General features: G+C 38.4%; 1 protein-coding gene across 3 annotated transcripts in view; it reads left to right on the top strand.

Annotated features, from left to right (window-relative positions):
* The first annotated feature begins 3832 nt into the window (after positions 1–3832).
* PHACTR2 (phosphatase and actin regulator 2) overlaps positions 3833–21202 on the top strand; it is a 116068-nt gene continuing 98698 nt past the window's right edge. For 2 of the 3 annotated variants that reach the window (XM_045544496.1, XM_045544493.1), the window contains exon 1: positions 3833–4097. In XM_045544496.1, coding sequence (XP_045400452.1) covers positions 4052–4097 — 46 coding nt within the window. In that variant the 5' untranslated portion in view covers positions 3833–4051. The remainder of the gene's footprint in view (positions 4098–21202) is intronic. The other variant, XM_045544494.1, reaches the window with a different exon arrangement.

Consider the following 21202-nt stretch of genomic DNA (forward strand, 5'->3'; position numbering starts at 1 on the left):
ATTAGAACTAGTATCTCTCAGAATTGTCAGAGGAAAAGGTGTAGTAACCATTGGTAGAGAGTAACATCTTAAAAAGTAAACACTAGTTATATATCTAGAGTTTCAGCTGAAAGTATAATAGCCAGTAAAACTCCCATTTGCTTTTTAATAGTTACATATTTCTAAGTAAGCTGCCTCTTACAAAATGTAGCCAAGTTTTGAAGAAATACAAAGTTTTTAAAAACTGGAAGATTTTCTAGTAAATATCTGAATACCTGAATACTTCTCAAATTTTTGCATATCAGTTTTTATTGTCTACTAAGTTTTAATTCATTTCCTTCCCATTAAGAAAGGGTTTTTGTATGGTTACAATACCCATTACTCAAGGAAATGTCACTAATTCGCAAGATCTTTTCACGGCCAAATCCAGAAATAGGGATGTCAATGAACATGGTCTTCGTCTACATGTACACGGGCCACTATCAACCCTTGGTGCTTCCCATGTCACTGCTGTTCTGATCAACCATTTCATCTCCTGGGACTCTGCCAAACCCTTCCTTCCCACCATGGTTCCCCCAATCTCAACTACTGGGGTCTCAGAATGCATCCTAGTAGAGCTGGTGGCATCTGGACAAGGCAGAGACCCAGGATTAGTATTCATGGCATTTGTGTTCTGAGGGAGGACAGTGCACTCTTCTTCCCAGTCCAAGCTTAGATTTGGCTGCCTAGAAAAGTCTGGTAGGGACCTAAGTTACAGGATTTGGTAGTGGTGACTGCAGTAATTATAAACACTCTTCTCTAGCCCCAAATTGTACGCCTGCAATTTGGACTTTGGCACAGTAGTAAAAGACTTTCCCACAAATAGTCTAGATTGCTAAAGTTTAGGCTTACGTTTGCTTTCACTTTTATCTAATAGATAATAGTGGCTTCCATCCATGATGAGTCAGGTGTCACTTTGGATACCAAGGATGGTTGAGCTTCAGAACTCCCCCAACAGACAAGCCAGTGAAATCTGTGTTATAGGGTAGGATGCTTCAAAACCTCCTAAGTACAACCTCTTTGTCATAAAGGCACACTGGTTTTCAGAAGGGGAAATTCGATCTAAAGAATCTACTCAATTCAATTTTTTACTAGAAGTAAATGAATAAATCACTGAAGTTTTTTTAGGAGTTGAAAAATATTTAGGCTGTTCAGTAGGAAAATGAGTAGATGCCGTTATTCTATATTTTTAGCAAGGTTTAATGTAAGCCATTCCTCAAATTCAGTCATGGTATGATTTAATGACGGCATATTATGACAGATAAGAGTAGTCGTGTGCTGAAGGCTGTTCAGGCAGCTTCATAAGCTAAATTGTTAAATTTCAAGGAATTTTGCAAGCCAGTTGACATCAGTTTTGCTAGTTGATTGATCGCTTGTAGAATCAGCCAGTGTAGGAGTATTTACATCACAGAAATGGGCAAACAGTACAAATTACAAATCAGTCTGAACTCCCCCCTCCCCCAACCCCCAATCCAAACCAGTTGTTAAGCATTTACCAGGATACACTTACAAGAGATTGGTTTGGAAATACAGAACAAAGAATGGGATCAATGGGATAAATACTAAAGAATTAGAAATAGATGGCTTCCTCAGAGTTAGGTATTGGCACTAATCTTGTTTAGCAATTCTATAAATTCCCTGGAAAGAGGTAGTACACAGAGAAATGTCCATATTTTTCAGATGACATTAAATGTTTCCACGGTTAAACTATAAACCCATGGGATTAACACCCAGAACTCTTAGTAAAACTGTGTGAGTTCTAATAAGGCCAGAGTAAGGCAATGTGGGGGCAAATTATCTTAAAATGCCCTTGTTAAATGATAATTTCTAACCTTTATGTTATGACCTAGAAATAAAATTTAGGGATCTCTGTAGACTTTTTCTATGTCCCTTAGTACAACCTGGTAGCTATGATAAAAAGGCCACTTGAATGCCAAGCCCCATTTGAAGCTCTGGAAACGAAGTGAAATAACTGTCCCACCCTTAGAAAGAAACCTTAGTGTACACTTCTACAGTTTTGGTTGACATGCTTTAAGGATAATGTAATAAAACTGGAAGAGTTTCAGAGAAAATTGTGTAACTTGATCGGGGGATTATAAGAATCCCAGATGAGGCTAAAGATTATATTAACTAGCAAATCATGAAAGATCTTGAATAAGGTAAATATAGATGTATTAAGCAAATCCTGAAAAACTGGAACTATTTCATGTTTGAAATAAGAAGTGGTAGAAGAAATAAAAAGAAAGACACTTTTGTTTCTCAAGGAAAAAAAGTAATGATAGCAACCACAAGGTTCAACTTTTATCAATTTTTAAAAATTATTATATTTACATATTTTAATGTGCAAAATTTATCATATCTTTCCTCAATTCAGTGACCTCCTTTGTCAGTTAGGCTCTGTCAGCCAGAGGAAGATTGAGACTGTCTCTCCTCTCAACTTGCATTTAACCATTTTTGTTTGTTTCTTAAGGCAACTTAAAGCAAAGAAATGGAAGAGCCAGTCATTATAACTGCTTACTCTCACTCCTTAGCTCCCCAGGTGGGATGTGTTCCCCAAATACAACAGTTTTCTATTTACAAGGCAATTTAGTTATGATCAATTTCATTTTCTAATTAGAACATTTTAGTTAAATCCTCAGTTTCATTTAAAAAGTCAGGGTTTCTTAAGAGTGAATTAGGCAAAAGGAAAGTAGATAATTGATCATACTCTTCTAGGGAAAAGATCTTCCTCACAATGGAGGTTGGGCTATTTGGGTGTGAAAAAAAATAGAGCAACTTACTTAACTATGATGAAACAGATAAGCAAGTGTCTTTCAAAAAAATCAAACAAGGCTCTGCGTGATCTTAATAGTACAAGCTTTAGAAAAAAAGTGAATTTCATGTTAGTTCACAGTTGACTGTCTAGGATAAACTGAAAAGTGAAAACTGTGATAAATGACTTACACATATTGCACTTTTCTTTTTTTACTTTTTAATGAAATATGTACATTCAGAAAAGTGCACAAATCATTGTTTATGGCTCAGTGGATTTTCATAAAGTGAATATATCCAGTAACCATCAGTCTGATGCATCATATGTAATATATTGCATATTGCATCTAGATTACTGGTCGTACTAACCATCAACTAAATACCAAGAATATTTATTTGTATTCATATATCTAAGAAGATTGAGATTTAATAGGATATTATAGTAGAGTTTAATTCCACTTTCAGGGGTTGTTGTTGTTTTCACCGTTTGTATATTTTAAACACCTGACTACACAGTGATTCTTTTGAAATGTAGAAGAGGCGAACATCCCAGAGTTTCAGGTGGTAGACAGCAAAGTGTATACTTTGTTGATCTCACACATAGATCCATCATTTAGATCTGTTGTCCAACCTGATTGAGGCCATTAATGTTGGTTTTTAAAACATCGTATTTGTTAAAAGGAGGGTAATTTTTTATAACGGGGGGGGGAACCCTCGTGCATAACAGACATCGAAAGTGCTGCATGCAGTACTGCAAACAGAATGTAAGGAAGGAACTAACTTTAAAGAAACAAAGTTTCTTAAATTAAGTACCATGACTAAGTACTTTAATTCCTTTTCTTTTAGCCCTAAAGGATCATTTGACGTTGAACTTTTTAACTTAAAAGAGGAGTAGCCTGAAAGCCTGAACTCTCCGCTACTCTGGGGGGGGGGGCCGGTCTCCCAGCCCTGGGGGGTGAGGCTGGACCTTCCTGGGCCTCCCCGCATCCCCCCTTCCCTCCTCCTCCCCTGCTATCGCCCTCGCCCCCCTCCTTCCTCCCGTGACCTCTGACCCCAGCTAATCTGCATAGAGGAATGACAGGCATCCGCTGGGCAGGATCCGCCGCGCCGGCTGCGGCCAGCCGGGCTGGGAGACCCGCGTAGGGGAGAAGGTGAGGGGACCGGGCGGGTATCTCTGCACAGGCCGGGAAATGAACGCTTGGAAATCTGGCTGGGAGCGGACCCATGATCGAAGGACCAAAAGAGCCTCGTGATCGCTGGACCTGGCCCTGCGACCCCGGCCATGGGCCAGACCTCGGTCTCCACGCTGTCCCCGCAGCCCGGCAGCGGTGAGTCCGGGGCGCGCGCGATGCGCTCCCGCTGCGCGGGCGCGGGGCTTGCTGCGGGCCCCGGGGACAGGCCGGGGCTCGCCGACTCGGCGGGTTCCGCTCGGACCCGCCAAGTCCCTCGGAGGAACCCCAGAGGTAGCGCTCGCCAAACTCTTTGTCGTGAAAGTGGAATGCCTTTTGGGACCCAGCCGATTTTACCTTAAAGGCACAGGCTCCATTTTCTGTGCGCGATGCCTCGCTGTGGTTTTTCTCCAAATTACTTCGGAGCCAGAAACTTATGGGAAACGCCATTTGCGTGTTACTCTATTTTTAAAAACGCGAAACTTAGCAAGAGAAACATGCCAACAGATTTTTCTGTATTTACGCTTGGCTTCCGAACAGACTAGCACTGAAATTCTTTCAAGCTTGTCAACTGATTTATGGTTTGTTATTCGGAGTAGAAGTGCTGATTGCCTTCTCTTATCCTGGCAGAACGCTGAATACTTAATAACTCCCCAAAATGCATATAATTGTTTCAAATGATACTTATTTTGTTTATGTTAGACACAGAAGCTGTAAAATGTAGGGAAACATCTCCCATGAACTTGTCGAGGGCTAAAGTTCGTTTTATGGAAACGTGTGTAACGTTTCCTAGTTATGATGCAGTTTTTAAAGTTTCTTCTTTGCATTTTCTTAAACAATAAAAGGGAAGGAAGGTACATCTGGCATTTCCCCAACAGTGCAGGGATAAACAACTGTTTGGTGGCGTTATTTGTGATTGGATAATGAAATAAATTTAAAATGTACTGTTTTGATGTTTTCCCATCAACAATTTAAAAAAACTTCAAAGAAATCATTTACGTTGTTCATTGAGATATTTGATACACTTTTTAAATTGTGCAAACATCCACAGGATCTTGCTGAAAGGAAATGACAAGGCACTGAGGAAGGCTTTTTAATCTGCCCCACAATGTCTGTCTAGGTAGCATTCTATCATCCCACCGCCCCCCATACACTGCCCCCTCCACCTTGCCCCCAGTGGGTTGGTTTATGTTGCACAGATTCACTCTCTGAAATATCTCAAGCTTTGCTGAGGCTTAGGTTAATGCCAGAGGAGAATGATCCTCTGCAAAGGAGAGAAATCAGAATCCCTAAGAGATTACAGTATAACTTCCCTTACTGTTAATGACATGGTTACAGTGCTCTGAACATCAAAAAGACTTCACTTTTTGGGCTGTTGACTCAGATTTTAAACTTAGTGTTTTGTGCAAATAAGACTTGGTTTCCTTTCTCTGAACTTAAAGCAGTGTGACTTTTTTCCTTTTCCTTTCAAGGAAGAGTTATATTTTTAAATTTCTCCACTGGCAAAGATAGAATTAAATCGGGACTCCAACACAACAGGTATACAGAAAGTACGCTCCTGAATTTAGTTCTTTTATCACGAAATATTGTTTGAGTGAATATTAGAAAAGCGAATTTTGCCTTTACAAAAATCAAGGAATATTACATAAATGTCTAAGAAGCAAGTAGAATCCTAAAATGTGACGCCCTACCTCTTACCCAATACAGCAAAAACTACACAGATTGCTATAATTCCTAATAAAATGACTAGTTATATGAGGAGATTGTGCACTGTATTTAAATAAAGTGATTTAAACCAAAAGTTATTCTTGAAATACCGCACAGAATGGTGTTAAACTAAATCGCAGGTCCTCAGTTTTGTGGATTAAAAGTTTGTATAAACTGGAATGACCAATCCATACATAGAGGGTTTTTTGTTTTGTCAGTTAAGATTTGCTAGTAGTTATGGCTTAAGTTGTGATGTTTGTGAGAAAGTGCAGCAGTTTTCTCATGGTATCCACTTAGGATCTCTTAAGTCTATTAGCATTATTCCATTCCCTGCAGGTTTGCCATCAGATTCTAAGCAAAAACAAAAAAATAACATTTGGTGAGTCTTATATGCATTCCCGTATTCTTCTCTGAGTCTGAGAATGTCAGACCCTCTACTATTCCAAGTATTTTGTTCACTCCTTGTTAGCTGTTTATCTCTGGCTTTACAGATGGTGTGAAGATCCTTGTTCTGTTTGATCTTAGCCATCAACTAGTTGTTTAAATCTGGAGCAGCTGCTAGGAATTACAGTATTAAAGATGATTCCCCTCTTAAATGCTTAGTGAGGGGAAATCTGTTTGAGTCAAAGGAATCAATAGCACAGAGTTTAATAATTCATACTTATTGCTCAATTTGGGCTTTTGTAAAAATCTTCTGTATAGGTGGGCTACACCTATTTCTCTGGGTTCAAGGAGGACCATTAATAATTATTTCTGCAAATATGCAGCTAGATCCATTATTTCTATTTTTAAAAACAGTTTGATGGACATAAAATTCATATACTATAACATTCACTCATTTAAAATGTACAATTCATTGTTTTTTAGGATATTCACAGTGTTGTGCAACCATCAATCCCTATTCCCACCCTTTTCACCCAGCCCCTTCCACCCTAATTAAACACTAATCTATTTTTCTGTCTCCATAGATTTGCATAATCAGAACATTCATGTCAATGGCATCATATAATGTGTCATTTTGTGACTGGCTTCTTCCACTTAGTATAACGTTTTCAAGAATCATCCATGTATAGCATTTACCAGTACTTCATTTCTTTTTATTGCCAAATAATATTCCACTGTATGAATATACCACATTTTATTTATCCATTTATCAGTTGATGGATATTTGGCCCATTTCTACTTTTTGGCTATTAGGAACTTTATGTACAAGTTGTTGGCAAAGATATGTTTTCATTTCTCATGGGTATATATCTAGGAGTGGAATAGCTAGGTCTTATGGTAGGTAATTCTCTGTTTTGTCTTTTAAGGAATTGCCAAACAGTTTTCTAGAGAAGCTGCACAATTTTATTATACATTCCTTCCAGCAGTGTATGAGGGTTCTAATTTCTCCATATCCTTACCAACACTTAAATTATCCTAGTAGTTGTGAGGCTATATCTGATTGTGGTTTTCATTTTGCATTAGTAGCTTTTAATTACTAATAACATTGAGCATCTTTTCATGTGCTTATTGGCCATTTGTATTTTCCATCTTCTTTGGAAAGATGTCTATTCAGATTCTTTGCGTAGTTTTAATTGGATAATTTGACTTCTTATGGGGTTTTAAGAGTCCTCTATATACTAATGCAGATTCCTTGTCAGATATATGATTTGCAAATATTAATATTTTCTACCTTTCTCTGGGTTGTCTTTTCATCTTATAGTGTGATTTGCAGCTCAGAGTGTTTAAGTTTTGATGATGTCCAGTTTATTTTTTCTGTTGTTGTTTGTCTTTTTGGTGTCATACGTAAGAAACCATCACCTAACCAAGGCCAAAAAGATTTACATCAGTTTTCTTCCAAGAGTTTTGTAGTTTTAGCTCTTACATTTAGTTCAGTGATACATTTTGAGTTAATTATTATGTATGGTGTGATGTAGGGTTTCAACTTCATTCTTTTGCATATGAACATTCAGTAGTCTTAGCACCATTTGTTGAAAAGATGATTCTTTCCCCATTGAATTGTGTTGCCACCATTCTCAAAAATTGATTTTGTATGTAAGGTTTATTTCTGGACTCTCAATTCTATCCCATTGTCTGTTCTTATGCCAGTATCACTGTTGAGATTAATGTAGATTTGTAATAAGTTTTGAAACTTGGAAGTGTGTGTCTTCCAATTTTCTTCTTCTTTTTAAAGATTCTTTTGGCTATTCTGGTTCCCTTGCATTTCCATATGAATTTTACAATCAACTTACCAATTTCTGCACAAAAGCCAGTTGGGATTTTAATAGGAATTGTTGTTGAACCTGTAGATCAATTTGGGTAATATTGCCATCTTAACAGTATGAAATCTTCCAATCCATCAACATGGATATCTTTACATTGTTTTAGATGTTCTTTTTTTTTTTTTTTTCGAGACACAGTCTCACTCTGTTGCCCGGGCTAGAGTGCCATGGCGTCAGCCTAGCTCACAGCAACCTCAAACTCCTGGGCTCAAGCAATCCTCCTGCCTCAGCCTTCCGAGTAGCTGGGACTACAGTCATGCGCCACCATGCCCGGCTAATTTTTTCTATATATTTTTAACTGTCCACATAATTTCTTTCTATTTTTAGTAGAGACAGGGTCTCACTCTTTCTCAGGCTTGTCTCGAACTCCTGAGCTCAAACAATCCACCAGCCTCAGCCTTCCAGAGTGCTAGGATTACAGGCGTGAGCCACCGCACCTGGCCTTAGATCTTCTTTTCCATGATGTTTTGTAGTTTTCAGTATATGTCTTGTCTTCCTTTGTTAAATTTATCCTTAAGTATTTTATTACTTTTAGTGCTATTATAAATAAAATTGTGTTCTTATTTTACTTTTAGAATGTCCAGTGCTAGTGTATAGAAATACAAAAATTGATTTTTATATATTAAACTTGTACCTTGCTATCTTGCTGACCTCATTTTTTAGCACTAATAGTTTTTCAGTGAATTCCTTAGGATTTTCTATATACAAGATTATGCATAAGATCTGTATGCAATGTCATATGCAGAGAGAGAAAATTTTATTTGTTTCTTTTCAATGTGAATGCGTTTTATTTTTTTCATTATCTAATAACTTGGGCTTAAAACTTTAGTCCAATGTTAAATACAAGTGGCATGAGTGGACATTTTTTTCTTATTCCTGATCTAAGGAAAGAAGCAGTCAGTCTTTTGCCATTGTGTGAAATATTAGCTATGGGTTTTTTCATAGTTACCGAGTCAAAATTCTCTATTCTTAGTTTGTGAGTATCATATCATTAAAGAGTGTTGGATTTTGTCAAAGGCTTTTTCTGCCTCTATTGAGATAATCATATGTTTTTTGTCCTTCATTCTATTAATTTGGCATGTTACATTAATTGATTTTCAGATATTAAACCAACCTTGAATTCCTGGAATAAATCCCACTTGGGTAAGGTGTATAATCCTTTCTATATGTTGCCAGATTAGGTTTGCTAGTATTTTATTGAGGATTGGATCCATTATTTCCAAGCACAGGCTAAAAATATATGCCCCCAAATAGGGAGGCTCCAGTACCCACTAGCCATATACCCTGGGAGGACTGAGACTTCTAGTATTCCCATTGTCAAGTATACAGATTGGACACAATAAATTTTTGTTAAATATATGAATGAGTTGAAAAATAATCTCAATGAACAGACTGACTAATGGTTATGTGAATGACAGTATGTATTCTTTTCATTCTTTTTTTACTTCATGAAACTCTGGCTCTATTGTCTGAAGGGTGGTGTCTGAATCTAATAACTATTTCTTCTCATCTTTTTCAGCCCCACCCCATCCCTATTGTACCACAGACCAGCTCTTAGCTGCTTCACCTCAGCCCTTGGGTTGAAAGGGTAGACAATGCCACTGTCCCCATTTGTAGTAGACAAGGGAACAAGTGAATAAGTATGCAGGACCACACCTAGGTTGTGAAAGAATCTATATCTATTGCTGTTTCTAGGTTTCCAGGTTTTGTTCAGTACTCTGTATTTTCTCTTGCCCCAAATATTTATCCATTTCCTTGTAAACCACTCATAGGAAGAAATCATAAAGGCAAAAGTAGATAGAGTTTTGTTTTGTTTTCTTTTGACACAGGGTCTCACTCTGTTGCCCACGCTAGAGTGTGGTAGCATCATGATAGCTCACTGCAACCTCAGACTCTCGGGCTCACGTGATCCTCCTGCCTCAGCCTCCCGGGTAGCTGGGACTGCAGGTGTGCGCCACCCTGCCCAGCTAACTTTTAAATTTTTTTGTAGAGACAGGGGCTAGATCTGTTGCCCAGGCTGGTCTCCAACTTCTGACCTCAAGCGATCCTCCTGCCTCAGCCTCCCAAAATTCTGGGATTACAGGCATGAGCCAGCATGCCTGGCAGAGTTTCTTTTTTTAATGAAAATACTATCTATGTGATCAAAAGTCAAACATCACGAGATGGTTTGAGACCAAAATGAGTTAACTCCCTCCCAGATCCCCCAGTTCCACTTTACAATTATAACGAAGCATAAAATATTTTTTCTTTCTGCACAGTTTTTATCCATATATCTCTTTATCAAAATACAAACAAGCCATACTATACTAACTGCTCTATACTTTGAGTTTTTCTTGTAACATAACTTGAAAATATTTCCATATTGATTTCTTTAATCCTATAAATATAGTATGTGGAGATATCAAAATTTCCTCTAAAAGAATCCTGTTCCTATTGCGTTTTTCTATTATTTCTGGGTTCTTTGTGTATGTGTGTGTGTGTGTGTTATTCTGAAGAGTGCTGAAATAAGCATCGCCATATAAACATCTTGAACTACATGTACTAGTAAAATCTTAGCAGTGGAGTTGCTGGGTCAAAAGATTTGAGTGGTTTATTTTGATAGACTTTGCCAAATTGCTCTCAAAGAGGCTATCTCAGTGTATCTGCTCACTATTTGAGAATTGCTGTTTCTGCACTCTCGCCAACATTGCAAATCAGGGCCACTCTTAGTCCATATGATGCTTTGTGACATACAGAAGTCACTCCTGGGTGAGGCAGCTCCGCCATGCCTTAACAAGTGGAACATGAGCAGGAATTTAGTTCCCACTCCAGCCCTTGCTTAAGTGTCTTTCTTCAGTGAACACTCAATCTATGTGACCACAGTGCCATGCAGAAATAGTTTTGTAGAATTTTTGTAAATCTGTATATAAAAAATGGCATCTCATTTTGATTATGAGTGAAATAGGGCATTTATAATTCTTTTTCTCTGAATTTTGCTTATCTATAGCTTTTCCTTATTTTTATGGTTTCTTACAGATTTGTGTATTAAGGAGATTAGCCTTATGTCTGTGATATATTGTAAATATTTTTCTGTTTTTCATGTACCTTAAGTTTGTTTAGAGTATTTTTATAGCAAAACTTTAAATTTTTTTGAAGTTAAATTGATTAATTCTTTTCTATCCTACAAACTAGAGTTATTAAAAAACATGCTTTCTTCTGCTATTTTTTTTTCATATTTGAATGTTTTTTCTCTGTAATTCTGGCTTAAGATGAATAGATTTGATAATATAAAAATGTCAAACTTCTACATGACAAACAAAAAGCAAACATCATCAGCAAATTGAAAAAGGAAATTGCAAAGTTGAAAGAACTATTAATATTATATATAGAAAAAATGATTAATGTCCTTAATGTAGTAAGACCTCTTAAAAATCAGTAAGAAAAAGGTAAACACCCAAATAGAAAAACAAGTAAAGAACACGAGCAGGCATTTTTCAAAAGACTTAATGGCTACACTTGTGAACTCACTGTGGGCTAGGAACTATTCCCAGGGTTTTACTTGAATTAACTTTTTAATCCTCACAACATCCACGTGGAGTAACTTGTATCAATGTCCTTGTTTTATAAATAAAGAAAACTAAAGCACAAGAGTTAAGTAACTTGTCCACATTACTTGACCAAAGAAGAAATATGTGACCAAATGGTGTCTGAAATAAAGTTTAAGCAATGAAATGACAAAAAAAAAAAAGATTATACATGAATTCAGCAAAGATTAAAATGAATGAGTCCCAGGAGATGATTGTCGTATGGTAATTTAAATTGGGTACAACCTATCAGGAAAGCAGTTCAGCTGTATATATTAAAAAGCCTTCTAATGTGCATACACTCAAACCCAGCAGTTCCACTTCCGGAAGTATGTTGTAAAGGAAATGGTTAGTTGCTCACCATAGCAATGTTTAGCAAAGCCCAAAATTGGAAATAATGTAATAATCAAACTGATTTGTTGAGATATAGTCACGTGATAGAATAAGCCATTTAAAAATGATGTAAAAATATTTTTAAAAGGTGATTTTCATGATAAATAACATCAACATGTGAGAAGTCAGGTTATAAAGTAATAAGATTCCATTTTAAAAGTATGTACGTAGAGAAAAGCCTGTATGGAAAGGTTAGGGATAGGAAATTAGGAAATTCATTCAGGAGGAGGTGGTGTGACAGTCATGGCTCTCCCTTGCTTTGGACGTGATAAAGCCACGGTGTCCATATCTGGTGTCCACCTGGACCTCAACTAGAGTTAAAGCCCTGACTCTCTGCAACTGTACTAGCTTTCGTCCTGCCGCGTGGATTCTGAGCTTTAAATTCAATGTCTGTTTTTCAACCACTGTTTTTTTTTTCACATGAACTCAATGATGAAAACAAAAACGAAGGTCTTAATATAGCCATCGTATCTTCTCTTTAGGTTTAATTTTCCTTTTAGTCTGTTTGATAATAATGCAGATGTCACTCACTTTGAGAGGAAAAACAAATGAGCAAAAATTTGAACTTCTCTTCTTTGGTCCATAGCTTATCACATCTGATCACTGAGTGAGATCCCAAATATTTTTAGCTTAAATTTATTTTATCTTCAGCAATATGAAAACATAATAACCAAAGAACAAGTCAGACTTCACCTTTTGCCTACTTAATGCAGTAGGGAAGGAGATGAGAAAGCTGGATTGTTGGTCCTATAATTAAGCCTCTTTAATTTGAATAGAGCAAAAATTCCAACACGTTTTCTTTTCTTGGGGGACTTTAGTGTAGCAGACTAACTGCGAGTCTCTATTCTTAGGAGAAAAGATTAATATTTAGTGAAGACTCAACTGATGCAAAAGTGTGAGGTAGAAATAGTCTTAAGAAAATAAACACTTCTTTTCTGCCCACCCCCCTGCTCCCTGCCCCAATTTGAAGCAGGGGAACAAAACCCAAAACTTACAGTGATCTGGAAGGGAATGGGCAAATAACGTCACTTACCAAAAGCTTGGTCTAACCATTATCATTTATATTTATAAACTACCCCTCCATTTATTTTCATTTCAAGGAGATGGATGTTTTTATTCATATCAAATTTCTGGCAAGTATAACACTGCAGCCCTTAACACTGAGGAAATTTTGGTTGCCAGGGAAGGACTGAAGTGCTATTTTGCTTAAGAATATCCTGGAAAGCTGTGCTGGTATGTGCTTGGCAGGTATATTCCTGCAAATCAGCTTGTTTTATGAGGGGATATTAAGAAGGAGAAAAGAGTGGCACCTTCATCCAACAAAAAGTTCCCAAATTTAAGTTATTATATATAAGGTGTTAGGCTAAGCTGTGGGGGAAGGGTCACAAATAGATCATACACAGACCCTACCCACAGGGTCCCAGCCTGGAAACACTGCTAGTAGAGACGTGCAGAAATCAGGGTGGAAGAGAAGGGACACCTTAGAGAACTGCAGGGACGAAATCAGAGAGGCAGAAAGCACGGAATAGGGGCGAGAATTCAGGCTCTGGGAGCAGAGGGGTGAAAGGCAGGACTGAAAGCCACAGGCAGTGGGAAGCCCTAAAGATTTTTTTGTAATCAAATGAGAGAGATGATGATGATTTCATTGCTTCAAGGGGATGAATGTGCCTGTTGCATGCAGTATAGATTTCAGGGGGAGAGACTGTAGGCAGGACCAAGAGGTGGGCTGCGATAATCCAACAGGGTGAAGAGGATGCCTGATTTTGGGGGGGTGCGGGGCTGGGTGGAGAAATGAGAATAGGGTGTCACCCCAAATTTGTATCTGCAACTCTAACCTCTCTCTGCCCACCAGGCTCAAATATGCAACTGTGTGATTGGCAAGTTTGCTCGAATACTTCCTGGGCATCTCAGGGCTGACACATCCAAATAGAAGGCTTGGCTTTGTCCTCCAAATCAGTTCTTCCCTTGACTTTGTACATTTCCCCAAGTGATACCCCCCAGCCACTCACTTATTCTAGCCCACAATCTAGAAGTCATCCCTAGGTTTTTCTTTTCCTCTCCATGTTGATCCATCAGCATGTCCTGTCCTTTTTTTCTTCCAAAATATTAATATATCTCAAGTCCACTCTCTTCTGTCTGTCTCTACTGCCACCTTCCAAGCCCTGGCCACCCTTTGCATGGACAACTGCAGTAGGTTCTAGCCAGTCTCTTGCTTCTGCTCTCACCCTTCTGCAATTCATTTTCCACACACCTAATGTAATTTTTTAAAGCATAAATCACGTCACTCTCATGCTCAAAACTGTCCTGTCTTCCCATTGCACTTGAAATGAAATCCAGACTTCACAGTCTGGGTCTCGAGGCTCCCCATGTGCCTACGTGATCCCTGCTGGCCTCTCTGACCCCCTCTCCCACCGCTTTGCTCCTGGTCCCCTCTCCGGTGCTATAGTCCTCAGACAAGCCTGGCTCATTCCCAGCTGTGGACGTTTGCAGTTGCTGCTCCCTGTTTGAGAAACTCTTCCCCTGGCTTTTTATAAAGCGAGCCCTTGTTTCAGCTCCAGCTAACCCCTTCATAGAGGCCTTCCCCCTCCACCCGCCTCTAGAATAGTCTTCCCAGACCCCCAGCTATCTGTTCCTTCATAGCACTCAGCACTCACATTGTCTTGTTTGTGTTTGTTTGTTCATTGTCTCCTTTCACTAGAACATAAGCTCCACGAGCTAAAAGACATTATTTGTCTTGTTCTCCAGTGTCTCTTCTTATTCATAGTTATATGCCTGACACCAAAACTATCTGTCAGATAAATGAATAGCTTTTCTTGGCCAGGACACATATTAGCAGAGTGCAGGTACTATAGAAAGTTAAGTAGCATCTAAGAAATGTAGGGTTGTTTATACTGATTCTTTAATCTTTAATCCTCCAGTCTCTAAATAGAATGCCTACATTGCTACTTATTGATCGTTCAGCTCGACATATTATCTCCTGACCTCACGATGTAGAAACGGAAGACACAGAAGACATAGCTCTTTTTTGCACCCTGTCCCATCCCTGCTCCCACCCCAATCACGCATTTCCCACTCTCCCAGTTGGTCATCTTCCCAACATTCTTACATTGGACTTTTGATGATGTCGGTAGTCCATGTAAACTGCATGAAAGCTCATGACAGCTGAGCCTTGTGGTAAACCGTGATTACGTTTTCTTTCCTGCAGAGCCTTTGCTCTCCCTACTGGTGTTTTTGTTGGCTTGCTAAAAGTGTCCTGTCTACTCATCCCTGCACCTTTCTCCAGTTATGTAAATCTCTTCTCGATATGTTCAGACACTTGAGTTAGTCTTTCAAGTGAACCTTTAAGAACTTCGCCTGTAGTCTTTGCCCTCCTCCCGTGCGACTGGCCTCTCTCTCCACCTGCTGCCCAGCTCTTGCCATGGGATCTCTCTTCACCACGCCCTGGGGATTCTTTCCCCTTTCCTTGTATGTTGAATCTCCAGATTGCTGAATCCCATGTCCTTTTTTTTTCTCCCTTCTTTTTCTGGGTCTACTTCCTTATTTTGGCAGAACGCATAAGGAGCTTCTTGAGAAAAGCTCATGGGACATATATTTTTTGGCTCCTTGTATTAGAAAGTGACCGTATTCTGGCTTCATGCTTGGTTGATAGCTTGGCAGGGTCATAAGGCAGCAAAGCAAACTTGCTGTAATATGCACAGACTCCCACCTTCACTGACAATTAATTGCCATTAACATTTTCTCTTTATGGAGGAGACTTATTTTTTCTCTTTAGGAAATAGCTTTTAACTAATTTCAAAAGACTTTCTTGGATGATTGTTATACAGGGTCTCAACTTTGACCTGGCTTGTTGAGGTGGTCTAAAAAACATTATATGAAAGTTTAAATTTTATGGGCAATTAGACTAATTTCAAAATATGTTCACTGTGATAATAATATTCTGACATTTAAAAAAAAAGATTCACATGTAAGATCTACATAGAATAACTGTAATTTTCCTATATTTTTGTGTTTTTGTAATTTTAAGGGTCCATCGTCTTTATGGGATGCTGATTCTGACAGGATCCTGGGATATTACAAGATGATATTTCACAAACTTGCCCAATTGTGAGACTCACCTAGTGTCCCTGGCACAAGTATAGACTGCTGGGTTCCATGTTCTAGATCAGCAAAATCAGAATCTTCTGGAGAGGAGTCTCAGAATCTGTGTTTACACCAAGCATTCCAGAACATTCTTAAAAGGAGAAACATCCTCTGGAAAATAAATTATAAGTTAGAAGTACTGTACAGATGCTACTCAACTTACGATGGGGTTACATCCCAGTAAACCTAACGTAAAGTCAAACAGTTTTAAGATGAACCATCATAAATGGAGGACCATTTGTGTGTATTTGAAAGATGGCTTCAAAAGAAAATTTCTCTTCCTTTGACTCTTCCCCTATTCTTTCTCTTTACTTGAGGTAAAAGTCACAGTGTCCAGTACAGAGACTCTGATGTTCTGTACCCAAATGCGTGATAATTGTGGTCATTAATATTTAGTGTTCACAAGCAAATATTCCTGTTGTCAAGTAGAATTTTGTATTAACAAAATGTACATAAAAGCAAAAAGTTTTCAGGCAGAAAGTCATTGCCTGGAAACTTTTTGCATTTATGTACATTTTGTTAATATTATGAGCAGCAAAATAATACATTTCCCACAATAACCAGTTTTGAACTAAATGCATAGTTACATCGGAAGGCAAAGAAGTTATCAACAGAATGGCAATTACTGGGTAAGGAAAGGCAACAGAATTTCAGCTAGTTGCCTTTTTAAAAAGACCCCCATGAACTTCATCTGACTGTTGCTGCATGCTAATTACTTCACCCAGGAACTAAAGTCTAAGAATGGGGCACTAGATGAAAACAGGTGTTTCATAATGAATGGGAGGAACTGTGAGCAAGATTTTAGTAAAATACATTTGTAAAGAGGAGGCTGAACCCTTTTCCCTTTTAGAAATGTGGGCGGCAAATTCTGAAAACTCAGGAAGGAAGCAATCATTTATTTAAAAATTCTTTTCATATGTTCCTTTTCAAATAATGTTTGGCTTTTTATTTTCACTTCTGTTTGTACTTCAGGGGTCTGTCCTTTCAATTTGGGGCCTATTTGCAATACCTTGCCCAGGGTGAAGTAAATTCCATTCAGTCTTAATTGTGGTCTCTTAAATGGTTTTTCTAAAGAGTTTTTAGCCTCCCTGTAGTAGGTCACTTTGTTGTCCAAGGTGTTCTATGGGTGTGCTAACCATTGCCTTAGCCCTCCCTGCTAGCATTAAAATGTTTCTGACAACAGCTGGGTAGCTAACAAGACGGTTCAGGATTGCTGTCAGCAGTTCCATCTATTAAAGGGATTTTGTGTTTTTCAAAATTTCTTCTGCATCTGTAAAGTTAACTTGTGCTGACCTGCCAACCTGTTTATGGAAGAGCCGGGTGAGGATGGAAACTTGGAATAAACCAAAACAAGTGAACTGAGCTCCTGCCGTGTGTTCCTCTTGGCCCCACTGCCCTGTGTTTCATTTTCCTAAAGGTTTCTAAGGTGGAATTGTATACATATGTGCACAACTAGTGTTCTGTCGCTTGGAAAGTACTTGCCTGCCAATTTTTTAAAGAAAACATGAAAAGAATAAAATCAAACATGAGATTTTAAAAAGAGTTTAGAACTGTACACTTTTTCAAAACTCAATCCCCTTCAGTCATCCGACCACAGAATGTCAGAACACACATATACGTCATTTTGCAAACAAGAATGTTTTAATTTAGAAAGCCATTATAAAGTAATCACAGCAGAAGCTTTTAAAGAACCTTTCTTTTTCCCTCTTTTAAGTGGGTTGAGGTAGAGGTGAGGTTGAAAGCCGTGTGACATTTTCACTCTACCTTCAACATATTAATAAGTAACTTTATAGACAGTAGGAAATGTCTGTACGGTATTAGTCTGCTAGGGCTGCCGTAACAAAGTGCCACTGACCGGGTGGCTTCAGCAACAGAAGTTTATTTTCTCGCAGTTCTGGATGCTAGAAGTCCAAGATCAAGGTGTCAACAGGGTTGGTTTCTGCTAAGGGCCTCTTTCTTTGGCTTGCAGACGGCCACCTTCTCTCTGTGCCCTCACATGGTCTTTCCTCTGTGCGCATACATGTCTGTGTTCAAATTTTCTCTTCTTGTAAGGACACCCATCATATTGGATAGGGCCCACCTATATGATCTCATTTTACCTCATTACATTTTTTTAAAAATTTAAAAAAAGTTTTTTTTTAATAGATGGCATCTTGTTATGTTGCCCAGGCTGGTCTTGAACTCCTGGCCTCAAGTGATCCTTCTGCCTCAGCCTCCAGAGTAGCTGGGATTACAGACATGAGCCACTGTACCTGGCTTTTTAGTCACTTTTTTAAAGGACTTATATCCAAATGTGGTCACATTCTGAGGTTAGAACTTTAACATATTCATTTGGTGGGGACACAGTTCAGCCCATAGCCATGTCCTCAGAAGGTGTGTGTAAACCAGGATGTAGTAGCAGTGGCCCATAAGAACATTGTGTCCATTGTCTTTTTTCTGATTTCATCAATTTCACCCCTTACCAGATTATGGCCTATTCCTTGCTCACCCCAACAATGTCATATATTCATTGAATATGAATTGATTAAGGGGATGCACTGAAGGTGATTTTCAGCAATGGGAATTAGCCAGTGTCGCTAGGCAGCACCACTTAGGAAGTGAAACATAAAATATAAAGAGTATATGAGATAAAATTAGAAAATAGAGTATGTGAACATTGTATTTCTGCCACAACTATGTAAGAAATAATGCCCAGTATCTTGTGATGGGACCACCAAATTGATTGAGTAATGCTGAGGAAAAAAACCGAAACTGGTTATCAAGATTCTAATCCCAATGTGGTCAGTAACTATATATGTGCCACCCAATGGGTTTTATAATCTTCTTTGGGGTCTCTGAATGTGACACACTCTATTTTGGAGAACTGTTTTGTTCCCAAATGTCACTACATGTATATTATTCCTTTTCTCTGTTTGGTTTTTCTGACTCTATGTGCTTTCATTGTCTTCCATGTGTTTGAAATTCAGCAGAGTGACATGTCTCCTCACAAAGACCTGCTAAAATAAGAAAGAAAATGAATAGGGATGCTAAAGAAAGACAGTGTTTAAACACCTGTCAAAGTAAAGCTGGAACAAGAATGTTCTTGCCAGAAATTGTAGCAGCTCCATTTGAGACTGGTTGGTGATTTGAAGATGATTCATGTATGACTAACCGCATTTGTGTTCTGGCCCATACACATTGTCAGCCACCTCGTGGCTTCCAATGGTGGCTTCTCGTCTCTTCTTAATTTTCACAGAAAACTCTTAAATGAGGTGGTCACTTTGGGTGGACTGCTCATCTTGTCACAAGATACGAAGATAGTGCTTAAAAAGCACACTCTCCTTCCTTTTAGGTTCAAAATTCCTTATTTTAAGTGAAACAGGTCCCTCGAGATCTTTAAATATACAAGATTTGGATGAATCAGCATCTAGCGATCCTAAACCCTTTGGTAAAAAGACTAAAAATTCTCTAGTAACCTCAGAAATTATTGAATTTTATAGGCATCTCTTGGACCAGGAGTTTCCTAGAAGTAAGTTAGAGCTTGAGATGGCTAGATACAAAGCACTTCTAAATCACTGCAAGACCCAATCCTTTTAGGCCCTAATCTGAATCCACATAATCACGGGCTGGGTGTGAGGGTCGGGAAGGGCAGGAACTGTTAGTCAAACCTCCACACCCATTACTTGTGACTTTCTTGTTAGACTTTTGAGGAATCTTGCAGATTAGAATATGCTGAGCACTCAAGCTAAGGAAGGTTAAAAGTCATAGAACATTGGCCTTCTTCCAAGCGAGAATACTTCACTTGGATCCAAGACCCTATGTTAGAGTCAAAATTCTATATCCCAAGGCCCTAAAACTGAAGTCTTACTATATTCAGTGGACATAACTGATGAGGATTTAATTCATAATTACTTGTGGTTTTTCAGTGCCAGTTCCAACCTTCTTTTTCTTTCTGGGTACTCCGGTGCTAGAGGCAAAGAGAAGGAAGAGTACAAGGTTCCTGCTAGATCTTGAAAAGGGAAGGGCAGAAAAAACAGGCCCCTTTGATAATAATTTCTTAGCCAGTCCAGTGGATAACAGTTTTCATAATCAAGAGTCCTCCAGGACATAGTCATCTATGTTGAATTTAAAGGTGGTCTTAAAATAAAGTGTCTGGGGTTAATGGAATCATAAAATGAACCTTTTTTTTTTGCTTTAGATTTTGACATTAGGCATATTTGGAAACGAGTAAAATGTAACTTCCTGTGTTTGGCAGCCATGGCAACACATCTTATATAGTGCAGGCTTTTCCATAACTAAAAGGAACAACAACTTGTATCTGCCTAGATGTCCTGTAGACAGTGCCTAATCAGATTTCAACATGATTCACTGAGTGTTGTATTAATCAAGTAAGCAATCAGTCTTTTGAATGGTTTTTGTTTGTTTGTTTTGTTTTTTTAATTTTTTTATCTTTTGCAGGTGCAAGCATAAAAATAAATTCAGCAATATCCCAGCTGGTGGGAAAGAGCTGAGTCCAACTCGTAGCTGCTCTCTCTCCTTCTTCATATGATGTCAACCTTGTTGCCTTGTTCCCTTCCTTAGTCCCGGGCATTTCTGCTATAGAATAATGATGATTTCCCTTGTGTGTCTGTTGGTCTCAGCAGCTCCCAGCAATTGTCTTGAGACCAATGGAGAATGCAGGTTATCTATTTTGGGTGGGTATACAGGATCTATTTTAGGGGATGTGTTTGTTTTTGTGGAGACCTCTAGAAGACCAGGAAAATATTTTTCAAAGAAATTTTGCTGCCCTAGTTGGTCTGGATTATAAATAATCTACTCTCTGTTTTTATTCTCCTCAAAACCTTTTATCAGCCTCTGTTCCATTTGCTTACATATAGTATCTCTATTAAATCCAGCCACAACCCAAATGGTGAGTTGTCCTACCCCATCCTATAGATGAGGAGGAGACTCTGAAAGTTTGAATTACCTCTTTGCCTAAGGTTACCAGCTAGGAAGTGGTGGGACAGATTATTAAATTCAAATCTTTCTGTCCTTGGAAGCCCATGTTTTTCCTCTGCAGTACTTATAGGTCTGTGTTTATATTAAAAATGGCTAATTTGTTTTTTTAAAGCAGAGCCATACTGGGGTGCCAAATAGCTAAAGAATTAAACCAAACAAACCCATTTTCTTCTTTGTAAACTTTAGTGCAGAGATACATAAGTGCTCGCTCTCTCTTCAT

Source organism: Lemur catta, chromosome 2, assembly GCF_020740605.2.
Source record: "Lemur catta isolate mLemCat1 chromosome 2, mLemCat1.pri, whole genome shotgun sequence".
Taxonomy (NCBI): Eukaryota; Metazoa; Chordata; class Mammalia; order Primates; family Lemuridae; genus Lemur; species Lemur catta.